The sequence below is a fragment of the Rosa chinensis genome, chromosome 7 (assembly GCF_002994745.2).
Source record: "Rosa chinensis cultivar Old Blush chromosome 7, RchiOBHm-V2, whole genome shotgun sequence".
NCBI classification, from domain to species: domain Eukaryota; kingdom Viridiplantae; phylum Streptophyta; class Magnoliopsida; order Rosales; family Rosaceae; genus Rosa; species Rosa chinensis.
The window spans coordinates 5972970-5992624 of record NC_037094.1 but is presented as its reverse complement, the minus strand read 5'-3'; the positions used below and the strand labels follow the sequence as shown (position 1 = coordinate 5992624).

Sequence of the window (19655 nt, the reverse complement as noted above, 5' to 3'; positions counted from 1 at the left end):
AAGCAACTGAGCAAGAAAACAAAGTCGAGGACTTGAATCGTACTGATATGTATGAATGTATCAAACAATTCATAAAATCTTGTTGCAAATTACACAAAATGAGTATCCATTCATCTTTGAAGTAAGCAAAGTATATGCTGGACTTGACTACCAGAAGCATCTTTGATTGTCCTGTATTTCCCTTTGTCGAAGTAGACTATAGTACGATTGATGGGGTCGACTTTTGCTAAGCTTTAAACTTGGATGCAGTGATTGTTATAACTGAAGTTATAACCCATCTCCCTGCACAGGGCTTCTTTTCTTATTGAAGTAAGCAAGCCGGTTGAACTAAAATTAAAATTAAAACGTACACATAACTGAAACCACCAATTCAGGACAATTGATTGTCCTATTATCCCCATTTGTATCTTCAATGCAAAAGTTTAAAAAATGCAGTCTACAGTGTTGGAGGTTCTGATAAGATCTTGTACATTACACTGCTTGTGTATGTTTATGTACAGTAGCAAAACAATGCTTTCAGATTTGTCTGTGGTGAATTGCTGTACCTACACATGAACATCGAAAGTACAAAACAGGATAGAGCTCTGCGCATCAGGAAAAATGTGAAAGAAAAGATTTCTTGAATGATCTTTAGAAACAAGGAATTAAACTATGAAAGGCATATACATCCATTAATCTAGAACAGATACTACTGATACGGTGGAAGATTCTGGTGGTGATCTTACAGGAGAAGATAGGACAGGCTTTGGTGGTATTTGCAAGGCTTCAGTGCTTCCTTCCAACATTTCAATCACTTTACTCATGGATGGCCTATCTGATGGCTTTGTCTGTATGCACCACAATCCCACTAAGATCATCTTCCTCGCAAGTTCTTTTTCCTCTTCTGTCGCGGCATTGAGCAATCCAAAATTGCTGCCCTGCTCAAGATGCTCATAAACCCAATCTGGAAAATAAATTTCACTGGTGTGGCTCACTCGAGCATCGACTTTCTTTCTTCCTCCAACCATCTCCAGAATCATCATTCCATAACTATAGACATCGGACTTAGCAGACACTCTTCCAAAGTTTCTGGAGAACACTTCTGGAGCTATGTACCCTATTGTCCCTCTAGCTTCCAACATTGATATAATACTTTCTTTCCTCGTACAAAGTTTAGAAAGACCAAAGTCAGAAATCTTTGGGCAAAAATCTTCATCCAAAAGGATATTATGTGGTTTAATGTCAAAGTGCAAGATTCGTGTGTTGCACCCACGGTGCAAGTACTCAAGCCCTCGAGCTATCCCAATAGCAATTTGGAAGAGTTTTTCCAATTCCAAGTGTGGAGTGGTTGTCAAAAGATTACTGTCTTTGTATATGAACTTCTCAAGTGATCCATTGGGCATGAACTCATATATGAGCGCTTTTTTCTTACCTTCAAAGCAATACCCCAAAAGAGTGACCACATTAACATGGGAAGTTCTACTAATGCTGGCAACCTCATTAACAAAGTCCTCTCCATTCCCTTTGGATTCTTTAAGAACCTTCACAGCCACACGACAACCATTCAATAGCTTCCCTTCGTACACATCACCATAACCGCCTTGACCCAGTTTATCTTTAAATGAGTTGGTCATTTTCCTTACATCCGAAAATTTGTATCTTTGTACTGCTAGAGGTCCAATGTTCCGAATGAAGGCCTCAGCAGCATCTTCATTGTCATTTTCCCTAATCAGTGAAGTCCAACGGAAGAGAATAACAAACAATAAAATACAAGATCCTGCAATAGTCGCAGCTGGCAGCGGAAAAATGAGATGTTTCAGTCATTAATGGTGATTCGTTGAACAATTTCATGTATTCTCAAGAAAGAAGTTGCAAACTTGCAATTAATAATTAGATGAGATTGTAAAACAGCAAACAGATGAAGTAAAAGGGGATTGCTGATATTACCTACGCCTATGAAAACCTTTGTTTTCCAGTTGAACTTGGTGCCTGCAAGAGTAATCAAAGAAGCAGCATTCTTAGAATATGTAAGTATACAACCTTAAATAAAGTTAAGGAATATAATCTTTGAAGATATCCACTGATCTATACTAAATAACTAGAGAAAGGACAGCTGTCTGAACAAAATACTACTACATAAGAAACGAGGAATCTTTACTATTATTTCAATATTTCTACAAAGTTCAAGGAACTACTAAAACTGAAAATGTTACTAGTCTACAGAAACATGATCGATGTCATAGGTTTTGAGATATTGCTGCAAAATGAGACAAATTCCTTGTTATTGTATTCACAGCAACCACCAGTTGTCTCAGTTGCTGCAACTCCACAAAACGGTTGTAATTGATCAGAAAGCCAAAAAGAGCAGCAGATATTTGGATCATTTCTACATGTTAAGGCTCGCGTGGGTTTGCAGTTTGAGTACAGGAAAGGTTTGATTGTCCACAGTTATTAAGATGATTGTTTCAATACATATATGGAGAGATATTAAGTAGCTTTTGAGGAGATTCATTGAGGTGGATGTTCAAGAGACAGATGGAAAAACAGAGAAGAAGCGTAAAAATTCAAGCCTTTCAGGACTAATGAAAACAAGTGCCTCATACCATTTCCAAGTGTTGGTGGCTCGCATACGTCAATATGGAAAGATATTTGATTGGCTGCGGTTGTGAATGATTGATTTAACACATATATGGAAAGATATTTTCAATTTCAAGTAGCTTTGGATGAGATTCATTTGGGATGGAGAAACAGAGAAGGGTGAAAATTCATGCCATTCAGAAGTGCCTGAACTTGTTGGCCAAACAAGACATTGAATTAAAACTCATAAGCTTGTCTTCTCGGCATGGCTCATACACATGAAATTGGGGAGACTCAGATTGATTCTGGTAAGGAGTCAGACTTAGGAAATTGGATGAAGACTTGAAATCGGAACTTCTTAACTGAGCATATTTTAAGAAGATAAGGAACAAACATAAATGCGTACCATGAACAATTGGAGTTATTGGACAAGTAGTAGAATTGGAAGGACGATCCCCGCAAAGGCAGAGAAACGAATCCGTCGTTGCGTTCGATCCACAGGTGCCATTAGAGTTCATGCATAACCTACAGAGATCCCAATCCGCTCTGTACTCAACCTGAAACCCTTGCTTCAAAACTTTTTCCACTTCTTCCGTTGCATTGTCTGGCATTACATCAAAGCCCTCCCAAAAAGTGGGGACTATGATTTTGGTAGAACATGTGGGTCCGCCCGGAACATCAACCCTTGAGAGTGAATCATCCACGTAATATGAAATATTTCTCTCCTTGGTTGTGCCGTCTATTTTGCACGTAAAATTGTTTAGGACCGGTTCGTTTTGAGGGAGGCAGCCGTAGTACAAGGTGAGGTTGCGAACAGTTTGGACATAAGAGAAACGGTTGTAGTCGAGAGTGGTGTTGACGAGGAGGTCAGTACAAGGATTGTCCCAGAGGTCGGAGCGAGCGATTGTCATGGTGTGAAGAAGATCTTGGCTGTTGATGTTGGACACATGGAAATCTAGCTTTTCGATTACTATGTGAGGGAGTTGAGTTTCGTCTTCGCAGTTGGTGAGTTCGAAGCCTAAGCGACCGCACTCTTGGGGGCGATTGGGTCCTCCCCAGAAAGGGTAGGATATGTCTGTGAGGTTACCACAATTGAAAGGTTGCTTGCACTGTGTGTATTGGGGATCGTCTTCGTTGTGAAGAGATGGTAACCTGAACAAATAAAAGATGAAGAAGAAGGGTGCTCTCCGGAAGAGATGATTAGGCTTAGGCTTAAACATAGTCATTGGTAGTGTGAAAACGAGAGTGAATAGGAATATTTGTGTAAATTTACCTGGTGTTCGGAGAGGGACAGAAGGTGATGGTGTAATTGGCATTGGCACATGCGAAGGTGCTGGTCGCATCGTCGAGTGCGTAACTGTACGCTTGAGGGCACGCGTTCTTGAATATTTGCGAGTACGAAGAAGGCTTGCACTTGTCTGCGCCGCTGCAACAGTACTGCGGCTGCTGGAACGCCTCGCACGCGCTCTTGCACCCGACGACTTCGCTTCCCGAACCGCTAGTCACCTTGAGCTCCGAGGGACAAACGCTGTTAAGGTCGACCACGCAGCCGGTGTTGGTACAACTGGTGCCGGTCCCACCCTCGGGAACCACCAGCATAGGGAGGTTGTAACCGTCGACGAGGCTGATGTCAAAGAAGTCAAGGCCGCCGAAGCCGTCTAAGCTGAACTCGGCGAGAGTTGCGGTAGTGGCGGCGCCGCTTCCGGAGCATTCTTGCTTTCCGGAGCCGCAATCGCCTGTGACGCAGGAGAAGTTTCCGGTGGAGTCGAGGGTGCAGAGGGTTCGGCCCCATAAGCGGCCTCTCCAGGAGGCGGGGGCGATTAGGGTCATGGTCTCATCTTTCTCGAGAGCGAAGCCGGCGGTCGGAAACGGCGGAGCGCCGGGGTTGGAGAGAATGCCCGGCCACACTGCGTACTCGCATTTGTTTACCATTGTGAATGTCGTTGACAGCGCTCCTGTAACGGAATTAAAATGTAATTAAGGTTACTGTTGATGGAAATTGGAAATAATATGTACACAGAGAAGAGAAGAGAGAGATGGATTTACCTGATGTTAATAGACCGAGAAGGGTTAATTGAGAGAGCGAGAAGGGTGTCAATGGAGCCATTTGAGCTCTGCTGGTAGCTGGTGAGAATGGAGGAGGAGGATGGTGGGATGAAATGTGAAGTGGTGGTGGGTGGTGTGCTTCAGTTGCAGCAATGTGCGGAGAAGGAGAGAGCAGAAGGGAGGTGAGAGGTTCTTAAAAGGTGAGGAGGATTGTGTATTTTTAACGGAAGAGTTGGTTCGTAGAAGAAAATGGAGAAGTGATATATGTATGATGGGTGAATGATATTGTTGATAACAAAGAGCTCAAGTACATGGAAAGTATCGTGCTACAGAGTCATACAGGCCGAGTACGTATGAACTGGTTGAACAAGAATAGAGAGCAAATTTCATGGAAATGAGAAAAAAAGAAGAAGCAAATTTTAAGAATAGCTGGCTGAGTGTGTTGAGACTCTAGGAGCTTGGACTGAGTCTCAAGCTTTTTTTCGAGGACAAATTTCTACATTTAAATTATACATGGGATGTACAAATACCCTGCCACATTGGTCTGGAAATCTTGGTACAAGTCAGGTGTTGAAGTTCTTAGCAATTTCCTCCTACTCCATTAACGCATTAAGCTTAAAGTGGAAGATTGACCATTCAAACATGTATTTTCATCATTAATCAAATAAATAAATAAATAAATATAATTTATTATCTGCGATGAGGCGAATCCTCTATCGAAAACAAAAGAATCAAATTAATGAAATTTAATGATTTACCTTTCGAGAACGGTAAGAAATAGAATTCAGAGAGCAATTAAGCAAGCGGAACTGAATGACACCGATTCCGAGTACAGAAGAGAAAAGAGGGCCTAGTGTAAGTTGAGATGGTCATTGCTTAACATACAATGGCCCTCGCTTCGTCCCATGCAGCGAGGCGGCGCGTGGTTCGCCGGAAACTGGTATCTTGCTCTGTGCTGCTCATGTGTCCTTTTTCTTGTTGTCTACTTTTGGGCTATGAACGTGGTGTTGGTCCAATTGTATTTTTCGTTTGTGTTCTATTTTTATGGCCCAAATCTGGACTGGAATGTGAAATTGGACTGGGCTTTATACTTCAAGTTCGCCCTAACTTGCATTGCAAATTGTGGTATAAAATCTAATGTACAAAGAAATATTTGAGAAGGAAACAAGTTTTGAATCATGTAGGCATTTCTAAACAGACGCGGAAATTGAACTAAAGAGGATCCAGAGTAATGGTTTTCTAAGGCAGAGGAAATTGTATATCAGCTGATGCTATTGTTTTGCTAAGTGGTTCTCTGCCACCTTCACCAGATTTAGGAAAGGAAGTCGCATTTTCTCTTATCTGACTTTATCCTCTCAACATTTTCTTTTTCTACAATATTCTTTTTGTTTAAGGAAAAAGAGATTCGAGAGAAATTGTAGAGAGAATTGTGTGTATTATTATTGAGAATAGGAGCCCTTTATATAGGGATTACAAAGTACTAGTTCTAATGTCACAAGGAATACTAATCCGAGTAGGATTATGAATTCTAGAACCTTCTCTCCTATTGCTACTCCTAGTTTGATAAGACACATTAATAGCTGATTTCCTTCAATACTCCCCCTTGTGCCGCTCAAACTTGGTGGTGACGCTTCATCCGTTGCCTCGTTAAAAACCTTGCTCGAGTGAAAAACCCTATGGGACAAAAACATGCTCGAGGAGGAGAAAAAGAGTACAACACATCTTTTACTCTTCGAGATCAAACATGTAGACATCATAACTCCCCCTGATGTTGATATCTCCCCCTGATTGCTACAATCGAGGGAGTTCGGATAACTTTCTTAATCCGATGCTCTTCACATGTTTCTCGAAGGTGGATCTAGGTAACGACTTAGTGAATAAGTCCGCTACATTATCCTCTGATCAGATTTGATTCACTTCAATCTTTAGAAGTGATTGTTGTTGCTGATTATAAAAGAATTTAGGCGATATGTCCTTGGTGTTGTCGCCCTTGATGAAACCTAACTTCATTTGCTCAATACAAGCTGCATTATCCTCATAAATGCATGTAGGTTCATCAGTGGTAGACTTCAAACCACAACTTCCTTGAATATGTCTAATTATAGACCTTAGCCATATGCATTCACGCACAGCTTCATGTAGAGCAATAATCTCTGCATGATTTGAGGAAGTAGCAACAAGGGTTTGTTTTGTAGACCTCCAAGATATCGCAGTGCTTCCCATGGTAAAGACATAACCCGTTTGGGAGCGACCTTTATGAGGGTCAGAGAGGTACCCTGCATCAGAAAAAACCATCAAAACATCACTGTCGTTTTGATGGAGGGGGATAGGGTAAGGCCGGCCACCCTTGGTGGTGGTGGCGGCGTTGGCGGCAATATGGCCGGCCATTTTGTCATGGTGGACGGTAGCTCCATGCCTAATAGGGTCCGATCCCATTTTTCTGTCATTCCTCTTCTCTCTGTAGGGATAAAATAGGCCCATATCAACGGTACCTTTTAGGTATCGAAAGATTGTCTTTACACCAATCCAATGGCGGCGTGTTGGTGCAGAGCTATGTCGAGCTAACAAGTTCACTGCAAATGAGATATCCGGTCTTGTGCATTGAGCTAAGTACAATAATGCGCCTATTGCACTTAAATAGGGCACTTCGGCTTCTAATGGTTCTTCGTCCTCATCCTTTGGACGAAACGGATCTTTTCCGGGCTCAAGTCTACTACCGATCATGGGAGTACTCACAGGCTTTGCTTTATCTTCATTAAAGCACCTTAGGATTTTCTGAGTATATGCAGACTGATGGATCAAAATCCCATCACTATGGTGCTCGAGTTCTAAACAGAGACAAAACCGTGTTTTCTCAAGATCTTTCATCTCAAATTCGGATTTCAAGTATTTAGCAGTTTCCTTTAACTCATCTAGAGTTCCAATTAGGTTCATGTCATCGACATAAACTGCTACGATTGCAAATCCGGAACTTGTTCTTTTAATGAACACGCATGGGCATATTTCATTATTAATATATCCCTTCCCAATCAAGTAGTCACTTAGACGGTTATACCACATCCGTCCGGATTGTTTTAATCCATATAGTGAGCGTTTTAATCTTATTGAAAATGCGCTCCGTGGTTTAGAGCCACTTGATTTGGGTAATTAAAGTCCATCTGGAACCTTCATATATATCTCTGAATCTAGATCCCCATAGAGATATGCTGTAACCACATCCATAAGCTGCATGTCAAGTTTTTCGGAAACTACCAAATTGACAAGGTAGCGGAACGTTATAACGTCCATTACGGGAGAATATGTCTCCTCGTAGTCGATTCCAGGGCGTTGTGAGAAAACTTGAGCCACGAGGCGGGCTTTATATCTAACCACCTCATTTTTCTCATTATGCTTTCTAACAAAGACCTATTTATGGCCAACAGGTTTTACATCTGGGGGTGTCTGCGTTATAGGCCCAAATACCTGTCTCTTTGCTAGTGAGTCCAATTCAGCCTGGATCGCATCTTTCCATTTAGGCCAATCAGCTCTTCGTTGACATTTTTCGACAGAGCGAGGTTCGATATCATCATATTCTATAATTCCTTTTGCAACATGATATGCAAATGCATCATCAATTGCCATAGAATTTCTATCCATCATCTCATGTACACTAGTGTAATTCATGGAGATCTCTCTATTCTCTGGAGTTGGTTCTGACATTGGAGCGTCCCCCAATGATGTCTCTTGGACATAACCATAATCCGGAATGTTCTCATGAGATGGATTATTTACATCGATGATTAATGGATTATTTTGTGCCAAACTCACTTTCTTTCTTGGGCAAGAATCCATCGAACCTATAGGCCTCCCGCGCTTCCTGGGATGAGCCGTGGGCCTAGCCACAACGTCACTACCATTGTGGACGTTGGCGCCATGCTCAAGTGCTCTTGAGGTGGCATCATGTCCTCTAATTTTAGGGACATCAATCCTTGGCACATTTGCAGTAGGTATGTGTGATCTCGTCACTTTAGCGATATCAGAAAACGCATCAGGCATCAATTCTGCTACGTTCTGAAGATCGAGAATTCTCCGCACTTCAATTTCGGACTGTGCGGTTTGGGGATCAAGATGAGACAGAGTGGGGACAGACCACGACAATTCCTGTCGTTCCTGTTGAACATTTATGTTCTTATCTCCCCCTAACGACGGGAAGACTGTCTCATCGAAGTGACAATCCGCAAATCTTGCGGTAAAGAGATCGCCTGTCAAGGGTTCTAAATAGCGGACAATAGTTGGAGAATCATATCCAACATAAATAACTAATCGTCGTTGAGAACCCATTTTGGTGCGCTGTGGCGGCGCGATGGGCACATATACTGCACACCCAAATATGCGTAAGTGTGAGACATTAGGCTCATACCCAGTCACCTTCTGGGACGCAGAAAAGGGTTGAGTGGCAGTGGGCCTCAGACGAATATGCACAGCTGCATGCAATATTGCATAGCCCCAAACAGAAATAAGGAGATTAGTGAGCATTACCAATGCCCTAGCGACCATTTGTAGTCGTTTAATGGCGGCTTCTGCGAGACCATTTTGGGTGTGAACATGAGGAACTGGATGTTCAACCTCAATCCCAATAGACATGCAATAATCATCAAAAGTCTTTGATGTAAACTCCCCAGCATTGTCTAATCTTATAGACTTAGTAGGATGATCAGGGCGGTGAGCCCTCAACTTAATAATCTGTGCTAGGAGTTTAGTAAATGCAGCGTTCCTAGTGGACAATAGCATGACATGTGACCAGCGTGTCGATGTATCAACCAACACCATAAAATATATAAATGGTCCGCATGGTGGTTGAATAGGTCCACAAATATCACCTTGGATTCTTTGCAAGAATGGTATATTTTCTTTAGTGTCCTTTGCATAGGATGGTCTCGATCCTAATTTTGCTAAAGAGCAGGCTTTGCAGAACTAATAATGGGCTTTAGAAACAACCAATGAGGATTTTGGTTGAGCCACGAAGTCACAATGGGCTTGAGAAGTAGAAATTGGAGTCAGGGGAGCAGAGGTGGCGTCAAAGCCACCCTTGGGCCGCAGGGGGATGGCGGTGTCGGCTTGTGATGGCCGAACTTGAAGGGGAAAGGCACCGTGAGGTGCAGGTGCTCCTCCTTGATCCAAATGTCGAGTTTTACTTCTTTTCGTTCTGAAAAATGGATGTCCGTATGAAGTCTTTAATATACAGATCATCATATCACGACTTGGATGTGCCAAATGGTCGTGCCAAAGCCTATATGTGTCAGAATCCCATAAATCATCTCTCATAACATGATTGGATTCAATTATGCGAATAGTGGTTGCATACAACCCACTAGATCGACACATAAGTTTCTCTAAGACTCGTTTATGTCCGTAGTCATTAGAGGTGATGCAAAGGAACTCTTGTCTATTCTCATAATGCGTTTCCGCATGAAAACCATTGGCTCTTATATTTTTAAAACTCAATAGGGTTCTTCCTGCCCTAGGGGCATAAAGAGCTTCGGTGACATTTAAAATTGTGCCATTTGACAACATAAATTGGGCTGGTCCTCTACCATGAATCAATTGAGATGATCCAGCTATCGTAGTCACGGAAGATAGAGATGGCGTCATCCATAGAAATAATTGCCTATTTCGAAGGATGGTATGTGTAGTAGCACTATCCACGAGGCATTCTAGCTCTTCGGGAAACACACTGAAAAATAATAAAGTTCGGAATTAAAATATGTCCAAGACATTGAATTAAAATAAACCGATACTTTATTAATAATAGCCAATGATTACATCAAAGTTTCTTGACCAAAATCTAATCCAACATAAAATCAAATCGTAGTCACTATATCCGTTTGGTAACTCCAATCAAATATGACTAGGAAAGTAGAGAGAAATGTCGGTGGAGCGAAGATCTCTTAAGTACCACTAATCTCAATTACTGTCCTAGACATCATACTTAATTCGATGTGCCACATAAGATAGAATTAATACAAAATGTCATTTATTGACTAAGGCATATTGCCATTACATAATTCTTGGAAGTAAAACTAAGGACTATACTAATCAAAATCTGCAGCATCTTTGTGCAATTCTTTATCAGATTTGAAGTCTGCTATGGTGAGATTGACATTAGCATCATCACCATCTTCTTCTGCTTTGGCAAGATAGGCTTCATGTTCTCTAAAGTCTCTATATGCCTTGTAATGCGCAGCTAATTGCTTGCTTGCATTGCATTGCTTGAACCAATGTTCACTTGATCCACATCGATGACACATGTCATTGTGATTTCCTCCCTTTAATTGAGGTGCATTATTTGCACTTGGGTGGCGTCCCTTAGAAGAATTGGCGCCATTCCCACGGCCTTGGGTGGCTCCTCCACATCCTGGAGCCCCACGGCCTCCTCTCCCACGTTGCCATGTATTGCCACGTGTTCGTCCTTCATTCTGACGATTACCTTCCTTTGTAGGGCTGTTATATAGACCAAAACGTCCGTTGTGTCCCTTATTTTTAGGGTTCTGCTCCTTGCGCCCTCCTTGGGGTGGATGATTATAATTCACCTCTTGAACACTCTTAGTTCCTATAGGCCTTGAATTATAATTCTTCACGAGGATATTATCATGTTTTTCAGCTACAGACATGATATTAATTAGCTGATGAAACCTTGTGATCTGTCCAGTGTTGAATTCTGTTCGATATTGCTTTGATAGCAAAATAGCTGAGACGGGGAAGGTGGAGAGAGTTTTCTCAATTAGTTCTTGCTCTGTGACAGGTTGTCCACAGAACCCCAACATGGTTTTGAGGCGTAGAACTTTTGAATCATATTCAACTACAGACTTGAAGTCGACGAATCGTAGATTGCCCCATTGAACTTTCAAGTCAGGGAGGAGGGTATCCTGAACATTACCAAATCGCTCTTCTAGCGCAACCCATAATTCCCTAGCATTCTTGATTGCCATGTACTCCAATCGGAGCGATTTATCCATGTGGCGTCTCATCAAGATGAGAGCGGTGGCATTATTTGTAGCCGTACGCTCAAATAAGAGGTCGGGATTTGGTGCTTGAATTACGGGTAGGATCCCTTTTGAAGTGAGATGGTTCTCAACATCCGTGACCCAACTATGATATTCCGAGCCAGTTGAGTCAAGGATAGGAAAGTCAAGCTTTGGCTTCGACATCCTGAAATCAAGAAGAAGAAATATATTAGTTTCGGAGTTAAAACTTCCACGACAACTAATAAATAAGAAGATTTCTGAGCTATGCTACCAAGAAATCGATTTCCAAGAATGATTGGATTAGACAGAAATAATGATGTTTATATGGTCATAAATCGATGCTTACGGACGCTCTTAGTCCGAAGTCTTACGAATGCTCTTAGTTCGTTAATTGCGTGAATCCCCACGATTTCGCTTTTCAAGAATCGAACTCACGTTATAAGAAAGGTGGGATGTAGAAGAAGGGAGGTTGCAAGTCCCTGAAGAAAAAGAAGGAGAAATTAAAATTCGAAAACATGAACTTTAGTTTAAAAACTTACTTGTTGAAAATTCGGAGCAGATTCTGTTTTGAACAGCTTGTACCTCGATTGGTGTACAGATCTCAATATAACTCCGATAAGGCTGAAATTTGGAGGTTAGATGTAAGAGACAGAGACGAACAACTTTGATGAAGAAAGTTTTTCGATCCGAACTTCCGAACTAGACGTTTCGAGGCTTGCAAGAAGACGGATGTGCACAGGAACGGGAAAAAGATGCAGTGGGTGTGCGTTGGCTTGTTTGCGCAGTAGGGATGCTTCGGTGGCAGCAGGCTGGAACGCAGGGCTGCAGGGAGGGGGCAGCAGGGGCTGCTGTGCAAGGTTGCAAACGCACGGGCGCGCGGGCTGCAGCGAAGGTTCGGCTAGCTCGGGCTAGGGGCTGCTTTGTGAATGAGTTTTGGTTTTCTGTTTTGTGGTTAGAGTCGTGCTGATAACGTTTTTAAGGAAAAAGAGATTTGAGAGAATTGTGTGTATTATTATTGAGAATAGGAGCCCTTTATATAGGGATTACAAAGTACTAGTTCTAATGTTACAAAGAATACTAATCTGAGTAGGATTAGGAATTCTAGAAACTTCTCTCCTATTGCTACTCCTAGTTTGATAAGGCACACTAATAGCTGATTTCCTTCAACACTTTTGTTTTAAGAATATTAAATTGAGTGCATAGATGTTACCCATCACAAGGAAAGTTAAGTTTCCAGGGCCATAATTTGTTTACTTGGTGCTATGATATTTTTGTCTTCTCTTGTTAGTTACTCAAGTGGGTAAATTTATGTTATAGCTATACATTAATTTTTGTCATTGGCTGAACTGGAAACACTTAAAGAAATCCCAAATATGCGACATCTCTTTGACTCATCATAGTTTTCATTTGCAGTGAAAACGTATTTCTAGTATTTTGTCAATCTACACGATATAGTGTTTCGTATGTTATTGACTTTGGTAAACTCTGTCAACTGCCCAGGAACTTGGATAGTTCAAGATAAATTAGCCATCAAACTTCAGGTACTTTTCTATAATCCAAGATGGTTCTGAAATGCTAATAACTACGTTACAATTATGGTCATTTGAATTTCTAGGATAAAGCTAATTTACTAAAACCTACAAGCTTAGCCTTCTGTTATAAACTTGTGATACTTTACTCGTATATCTCGTATGCTTCTTAGACTAGCTATTTGGAAATCGTTTCTGGGCATTTAAATATTCGTTACTGCACCAGTTTCAAAAAAAAAAAAGATTAATTACTGTAATCATAAAAGATCAAGAATAGATAATAGAACCTGGCTTCTAGATGGCTTTTGTTGGGTCCATGTTCTGGGTGGTTGAATGTGACTCCATATAAGATGGTTTTTGTAACGTTGCTGGGTTCACCAAATGAACCTGGCTTTTAGATGGCTTTTCATGGAATCATATAAGGGAGTAAAATTGGTGAGTAAATGCATTTGTTCTATTATATTTTTCTACTTCTAGCTTTCTAAATTTGTGATTTTTCACAAAAAAAACTTATTGTTTGTGTAGGATTTGACTGAGCAAGGAGAAACTGTAGAAGTTAGAGTAACAAATGCACTTATGGAATATGCATACATGTTTATATTTATAGCTCTTTTGGTTAAACTTGATTAATGCCTGCTTAGTATTATTTATAGCATGAAGATTTGTAAGAGTATGATAGATTTTGGATTGCTCTTTGTTATGCAGATTTGTGTTCTTTGCGATCTTTGAAATCGTTGACGAAGGTAGCTAATGAAAGCGTTGCAACTTTGTGGGGAGAGGATGAATGCTGATGCAGCTTTGGTCTTGGCATACTACAAAGAGCTGTCACTAACCCAACATCTATCTTCTTTTCAATGGTATGAAGGATATCTAAGCAAAGTGTCACAGCTAGCTGCAAGCATACTGCATTGGCGTAATATTACTCTATAATTATTTGCTTTTGGGTTAGAAGTAGTCTAGTTTTGCTTGGTGTTTTCTTAAATTAGGTTTTGAATTGGCTTCAAGCCTTTTGACTTTGATGACACACACACACACACACACACACACACACACACACACATAACAAACCTTTTGTATTGTTCCAAAATGAATGATGTCCACATATGGTTAACAACCAACATGTGAGCCCCTGAAAATTTTAGTTAATTTCCGAAAGCAATTTTTCGCCAATAAGATTTTTCCGCAAGGTAATTTAAGTGAAGAAATTTATTTTGGAAATTATTTTGGTATCGAGACCGCCTATTGGGCCTCATGATCTAAGTTTGGGCCGAAATTCTTTCATTTGGGCCAAGAAGGTTATCGAAGTTTAGTGAGGTGACCGTTTGTTAAAGTTTCGATGACGATAAATTGAGTTGTAACAAAGTTTTGGATTTTGGGTTTTTACGAGATCAAGTTTTGGGCCTATGACGAAGTTGAGAAACAGCGTAGAAAGTTTCTGACGAAAGATGAACAAAAGAAACGTCACGAGCCCAAAACCGAAAGCAATTAACTAGGAGAGTTTCGTAACTCGTCGCAAGGGCAAATTTGACTTTTCGCACACATGAGTATAAATAGAAACTTAAGGACCCAAAACCCTAATTCTCTCCTTCCTCTCCCTCTCGGCCGCGTTCACTCACTCACTCACTCTCTCTCTCTCTCTCTCTCTTGTCCTCTCCCTGCCATAACCGGAAAACCCCATCTCCGGCCACCACCTCATGTCACCGCCACCACCAATCGAACCTACATCCAAATCCGACCCAAGCCCGAGCCTCAGCACTGACATGCATCGCCGACAGCCTCTACACTCGCTAACCCATTACCGCGACGCCACTGTTCCTCGAGCCTCGTTGATTTCCGGCCATCATTCCAACAATCCGCCGCCACCTACGAGCTCGGGGTAGGCTATTAGGCATTACCCCAAAGCCTCGTCGCTAACCCGAAGCTGGAGAACACCGTACGCACCCTCGCCGGCGATCTGGGCTTCTGCAAAACAGGGATACCACCTCCGGCCACGATTGAACGAAGCCACCACCTCGAAGAAGCTTAGGGCTGCACGAATCACCTTAACCCCTTAGTCCCAACTTCTGACTCTGACCGGAGCCACCCAGCACCGCTGTGAGAGCCACCGGCTTACCTCTCTCGTTTGGTAAGCTCTATTCCGTCACCTCTTTTCTTGGTTGAGGCCTCTGCTTTGAATTGGATTGAGAAACCCTAACCCACTGTCACTTAATTTCGAAATGAGGTTCTTGGATTTCTGCAAATTGGAGTTTCGGTGAAGATGAGCTACTGGGGTAGCTTTGGTTGAAACCAGAAATGATGAAGGCTTGAGGTTTGAGGAATCTGCGTTTTTGAAGGTGTTGGAGAAGAGAGAAATTATTGGTTCAATCCAATTAATATCGGAGATTGGTAAGGATTCTCAAATTCGGTTTCTGGTTATGAAGATTGGTTGGGGGTTGCCTATTAGTTGTGTTTTGCCTGCTAGGAATCTGAATGGTTGACAGAGGTGGAATGTAAATACGTTGGATTAGCCTCTGGCTGGGGAAAAGAAGAATGGTAAGGGACTGTGTATTCTGGAATCTGTTTGGCCGTGAACTGTTTGTACTGATCAAAGTTATGATTTTATTGAGTATGCGTGATATAAATTTGGTTATGGTAATTGAGTGAATGGCTATGTTGGGAATGTCATTTTTTTGAGGTGAATGACTAAATTAGTGAGCTCTTTAAAGAAGTTGTAAATCTCAAGTTAAATCGTTGTTGTGAAAGAAAATGTTGAGCATGAGTAACTATCAATGTTGAGTGGAGATGGGTAATGAAAATGGTGGATTTTTCTTGATTGAGTTAAATTAGGATATTGGATTAAAGTTCATGAAACAATTTACAAATGGAAGTACTCAAGTGGTATCATATCTCAGAATGAACATGTAAGCTAAATCATTCGAGAATGGTAAATTACCCCTTTGTTTTCTTAAAGTAAAATGCTAAATAAAGGAAAGTGAAAGTGCCAAGTATAATCGTCATATCACGAATGATTCAAATGCTACATCGATCATTTGGATTATTCGGGAATGGTAAGTGTATTTGTTGCTTAAGAAAGGAATGCTAGACAAAGGTACCACCTATTTAATCCGAACTATATTATCGAAAGAAGTATGATCACCATATCCCGAATGAGTTTACTTTTCTAAGTGAATTGTTCGGGAATGGTTTTTAATAATTCTCGATCATGTCATGGGTTACTTGGTGAATTTTAAAGTGAGTTATGAATCAATTACTTATCGGTATGATTTTTGTTCAAGGACTCGAGTGTGTGCACATGAAATTGGAAGAAGTATTGGACATCAGAAACGAAGCCGAGTTTGGGCGAGCACTCCGATTCCAGGTAGGGTGAGCTGTCCCTTCCTTGTTAGAGGCTTTTCTATATGTGGAATGCTCTAGTATATTAATATGTTGCCTGCAAGTACGTTTTTGGGTTGTTCATTAGTCGATGCCTCGTGATATCTGTGTTTCCAAAACTGATAAATGTTTATTGCGAAAACCGAGGCTAGACTTGCATGTTGAGATACTGTACCCATCGTATGTTTATACTTTTGACCTGAAAGTGAATGGGACCTAGACGCGTAGATTCCTAGGGATCCCACAGTGTCGATAACCGTGAACCTCCGGAGGGGGCCGTGCTCCTATGTTTGTCAAGGAAAGGTAAGTACAGGCAGTGAACCAGTCATAGGAGACTCAGGGCCAGGAAATTGACACTTTTGCTACTTGTAGTTACAAGGACTACAGAGTAGTTGGCCGGTTCTCGATGGATGACGAACTAGGTCGGTCACCGATTTGTTTGAGCTTAGCCGGCAGGTAAGTATCTCGGAGCTCCAAATTGTGTGATGCCTACTGCATATGCTTTATAAAAGAAATAAATGTTTGTGGTTGCCTATTTTTAAAGTATTTTCGATAAACGTGCACAATATTATGTAGTAAATATTTTCAAGTATATTATTATTTTCAAACCTAGCATGGTTGGGTCGGCCCTTACTGGGCATGCGAGGACGAAAGCTCACCCCTACAACAGTGTGCAGGTTTTGAGCATGTGGTCGGGAAGCGTATAGGAGAGGCACATGGCCCGGCTTGGCGCATTCCTTTTTGTCTTTACCAAAGTACGGTTTCGGGTCCATTATCGGATTTTGAAGTCACTTATTTATTTACCTTCTGACTAATTTATTTATTTCCTACTCGCTTACAAAAAAAATAATTCCGGGAGACCCGTAACCCTGGGGTGCGTCTCCCATGCTTGTAGTTATTTAGTGAATTGTTTTATTCTCCAAATTGGGCTCCGATTGTAAGCCCAAAACTCCTAGCCCATTTCAAATTCCGCTTTTGAAAATATGTTGTTCGGTTGCTAGAATGTTTTGAGACATATGTCCAAGAAAGTGTTTTGTAAACCGACAACCTGAACCTAAAAGGCCTTGTGATTTCGGGTTGATGAGTTATCGGGATGTCGCTAGTGACGTGTCGGTTTCTCATTGACTCGGGGTCGCGGCGCTGTGGGACCCCCCTTTCGGGTCACCACACAACACAAGATTATAACATATGTTGTCTCAACATGAAAATGAACAACTAAATCGAACCAAAATCTGTTGTTTCTTGTTATATCAAATAACAGAAGTAACAAATTGTCTATATTTCAATTGTACTTCAAATATCAGAAGAGTGAGTTTCTGACCTCAATCAAACTACACAAGTACATGATTACATATAGTTATATTGTCTATCAGACAGCATAAATACTTAAAACAGTGGTTGTAATACAAGACAAAAGACATAAAATAAATTCTTAAAACTATTTAGACAACAGATAAGGCATAATTTATCCAGTTTTAACTGAATTTCAAACAACAATCAAATGTCTTTAAAAAATGCATTCAAACAACAGATTGTTAAACAAGCCTATATTTTGGTAACTTCAGACTACATATAAATGTGTTCTTATTAAATGTCAGACAACAGCAGTTTTATTAAAACTATAGTTTGTAGTTCATTTGAACAACATTAATCTATCGCTGTATGTGATTAATAACTACAGAAAGTTCGAAATCCTTCAAGTTTGGGTTGTTAAGACGACGGAGTCTTGAGAAACTTCTGTTGTTTGAATGAGAACAGACGACGGAAGATATCTGTCGTCTGATGCTGAAAGAGACGACAGCTGGATACACTACAGATAATTTCCATATCATACGACAGCTGGATACACTTAAAAAAAAAACGACAGATATCATCTGTCGTCTGAAGCTATTATTGGCGTAGTGATGAGAGAATCTTGCGTGGGGCGGACCGCACGGACACGTGGTGGAGAGGACCAATCACTGCCCAATAGGGGGGTGTTTTGGGTATTGCACTTTAGGTAGCAGAGCAGTAGGGAAACTCCGCCTAAAAATTTCTCGATGTATATACTTAACAGCCTTTAGAAACCAAATTAGATACTTCTTCTTTATACAGTGTGGAATCTGGACTAAGAGGTAGGAGTAGGACCAACTAATTAATTAAACAGAGTTCTTGGAAATTTCCACGAGGAATTGAAGGAAATAAAGAAATAATTTTTTCTTAGTGATATTGTCCCAGGGAGACTATAAAGACTTCACAGCAAGACCAAAAAAGACTATAAAGACTTTGACTGATCCTAGATCAGGCCCGACGACCACCTTTATGTCAGCTTCAGTTGCCGTATCAGAAACGAGACGGTGGTTTAATCTTTACTTTGTAGGTTAGTACTATTTTTCCCTGAAGTTGCTTATATTCTCATCTCTGAAGAAGGAATTATAAATCGATTTGTGACTTGAATAAGAAACTAAACCAGAACTGAAATGGAGTGCAGATCCCAAGGATTTCACCTCTGAGTTAGAGAATAAGTCATAGTACATAGATTTTGACAGTTCTGGTTTGCTTGTGTGAGATATAGCTAGCTACCTCTAAATCACAATTTAAGCATGTAATATTAATGTTTCTTTCTTCAAGCTTAAGCAGGAAAATAAGCAACTGAGCAAGAAAACAAAGTCGAGGACTTGAATCGTACTGATATGTATGAATGTATCAAACAATTCATAAAAATCTTGTTGCAAATTACACAAAATGAGTACCCATTCATCTTTGAAGTAAGCAAAGTATGCATCTTTAGCAGAGAATCCTACCAAAAAAAAAGACTACTTTTGTGGCCAATCAAATTGAGTAGTTACCTTGTACTCGCAACGTTACCTAATGTCTCGGGCGCTACTGAAGATTTGTAATTTCCTTCTGCCATCCTTATGGCTCGTTGGAATGTGGTGGCGGTGTTTTACCTTTCGTTTGGTTCTGTTTGCTTTTTCATTTGGGCCTACACCGTTATTTTCAGAGGCCCAATAACTTGGGCTGTAGCATTGACCCATTTTGAACCTACTGAGAATGTTTTCAGGGTTTTACCACGAATCCTCCGAGCATGTTTTTTCCCTTTCATCAAAGGAAACTGTGATTTGAAAGGAAAAGACTATTCTTTTGTGGTTAATTGCCCTGATTGTAA

The 19655-nt window shown here is 40.9% G+C and overlaps 1 protein-coding gene across 2 annotated transcripts; it reads right to left on the bottom strand.

Moving 5' to 3' along the window:
• Nucleotides 1-376: 376 nt before the first annotated feature.
• LOC112176345 (PR5-like receptor kinase) lies at nt 377-5064 on the bottom strand. 2 transcript variants are annotated; one of them, XM_024314213.2, is made up of 6 exons: nt 4603-5064; nt 3830-4511; nt 2963-3708; nt 1927-1968; nt 726-1771; nt 377-539 (listed from the first exon to the last, which is right to left on the bottom strand). In XM_024314213.2, exons 1-6 carry the CDS (start codon nt 4661-4663, stop codon nt 423-425), a joined length of 2694 nt encoding a protein of 897 aa, XP_024169981.1. In that variant the 5' UTR covers nt 4664-5064; the 3' UTR covers nt 377-422. The 2 variants fall into 2 exon arrangements, with proteins under 2 accessions (XP_024169981.1, XP_024169980.1); XM_024314212.2 differs by having other exon boundaries at nt 377-545; nt 4603-5063.
• Between the last annotated feature and the right edge of the window lie 14591 nt (nt 5065-19655).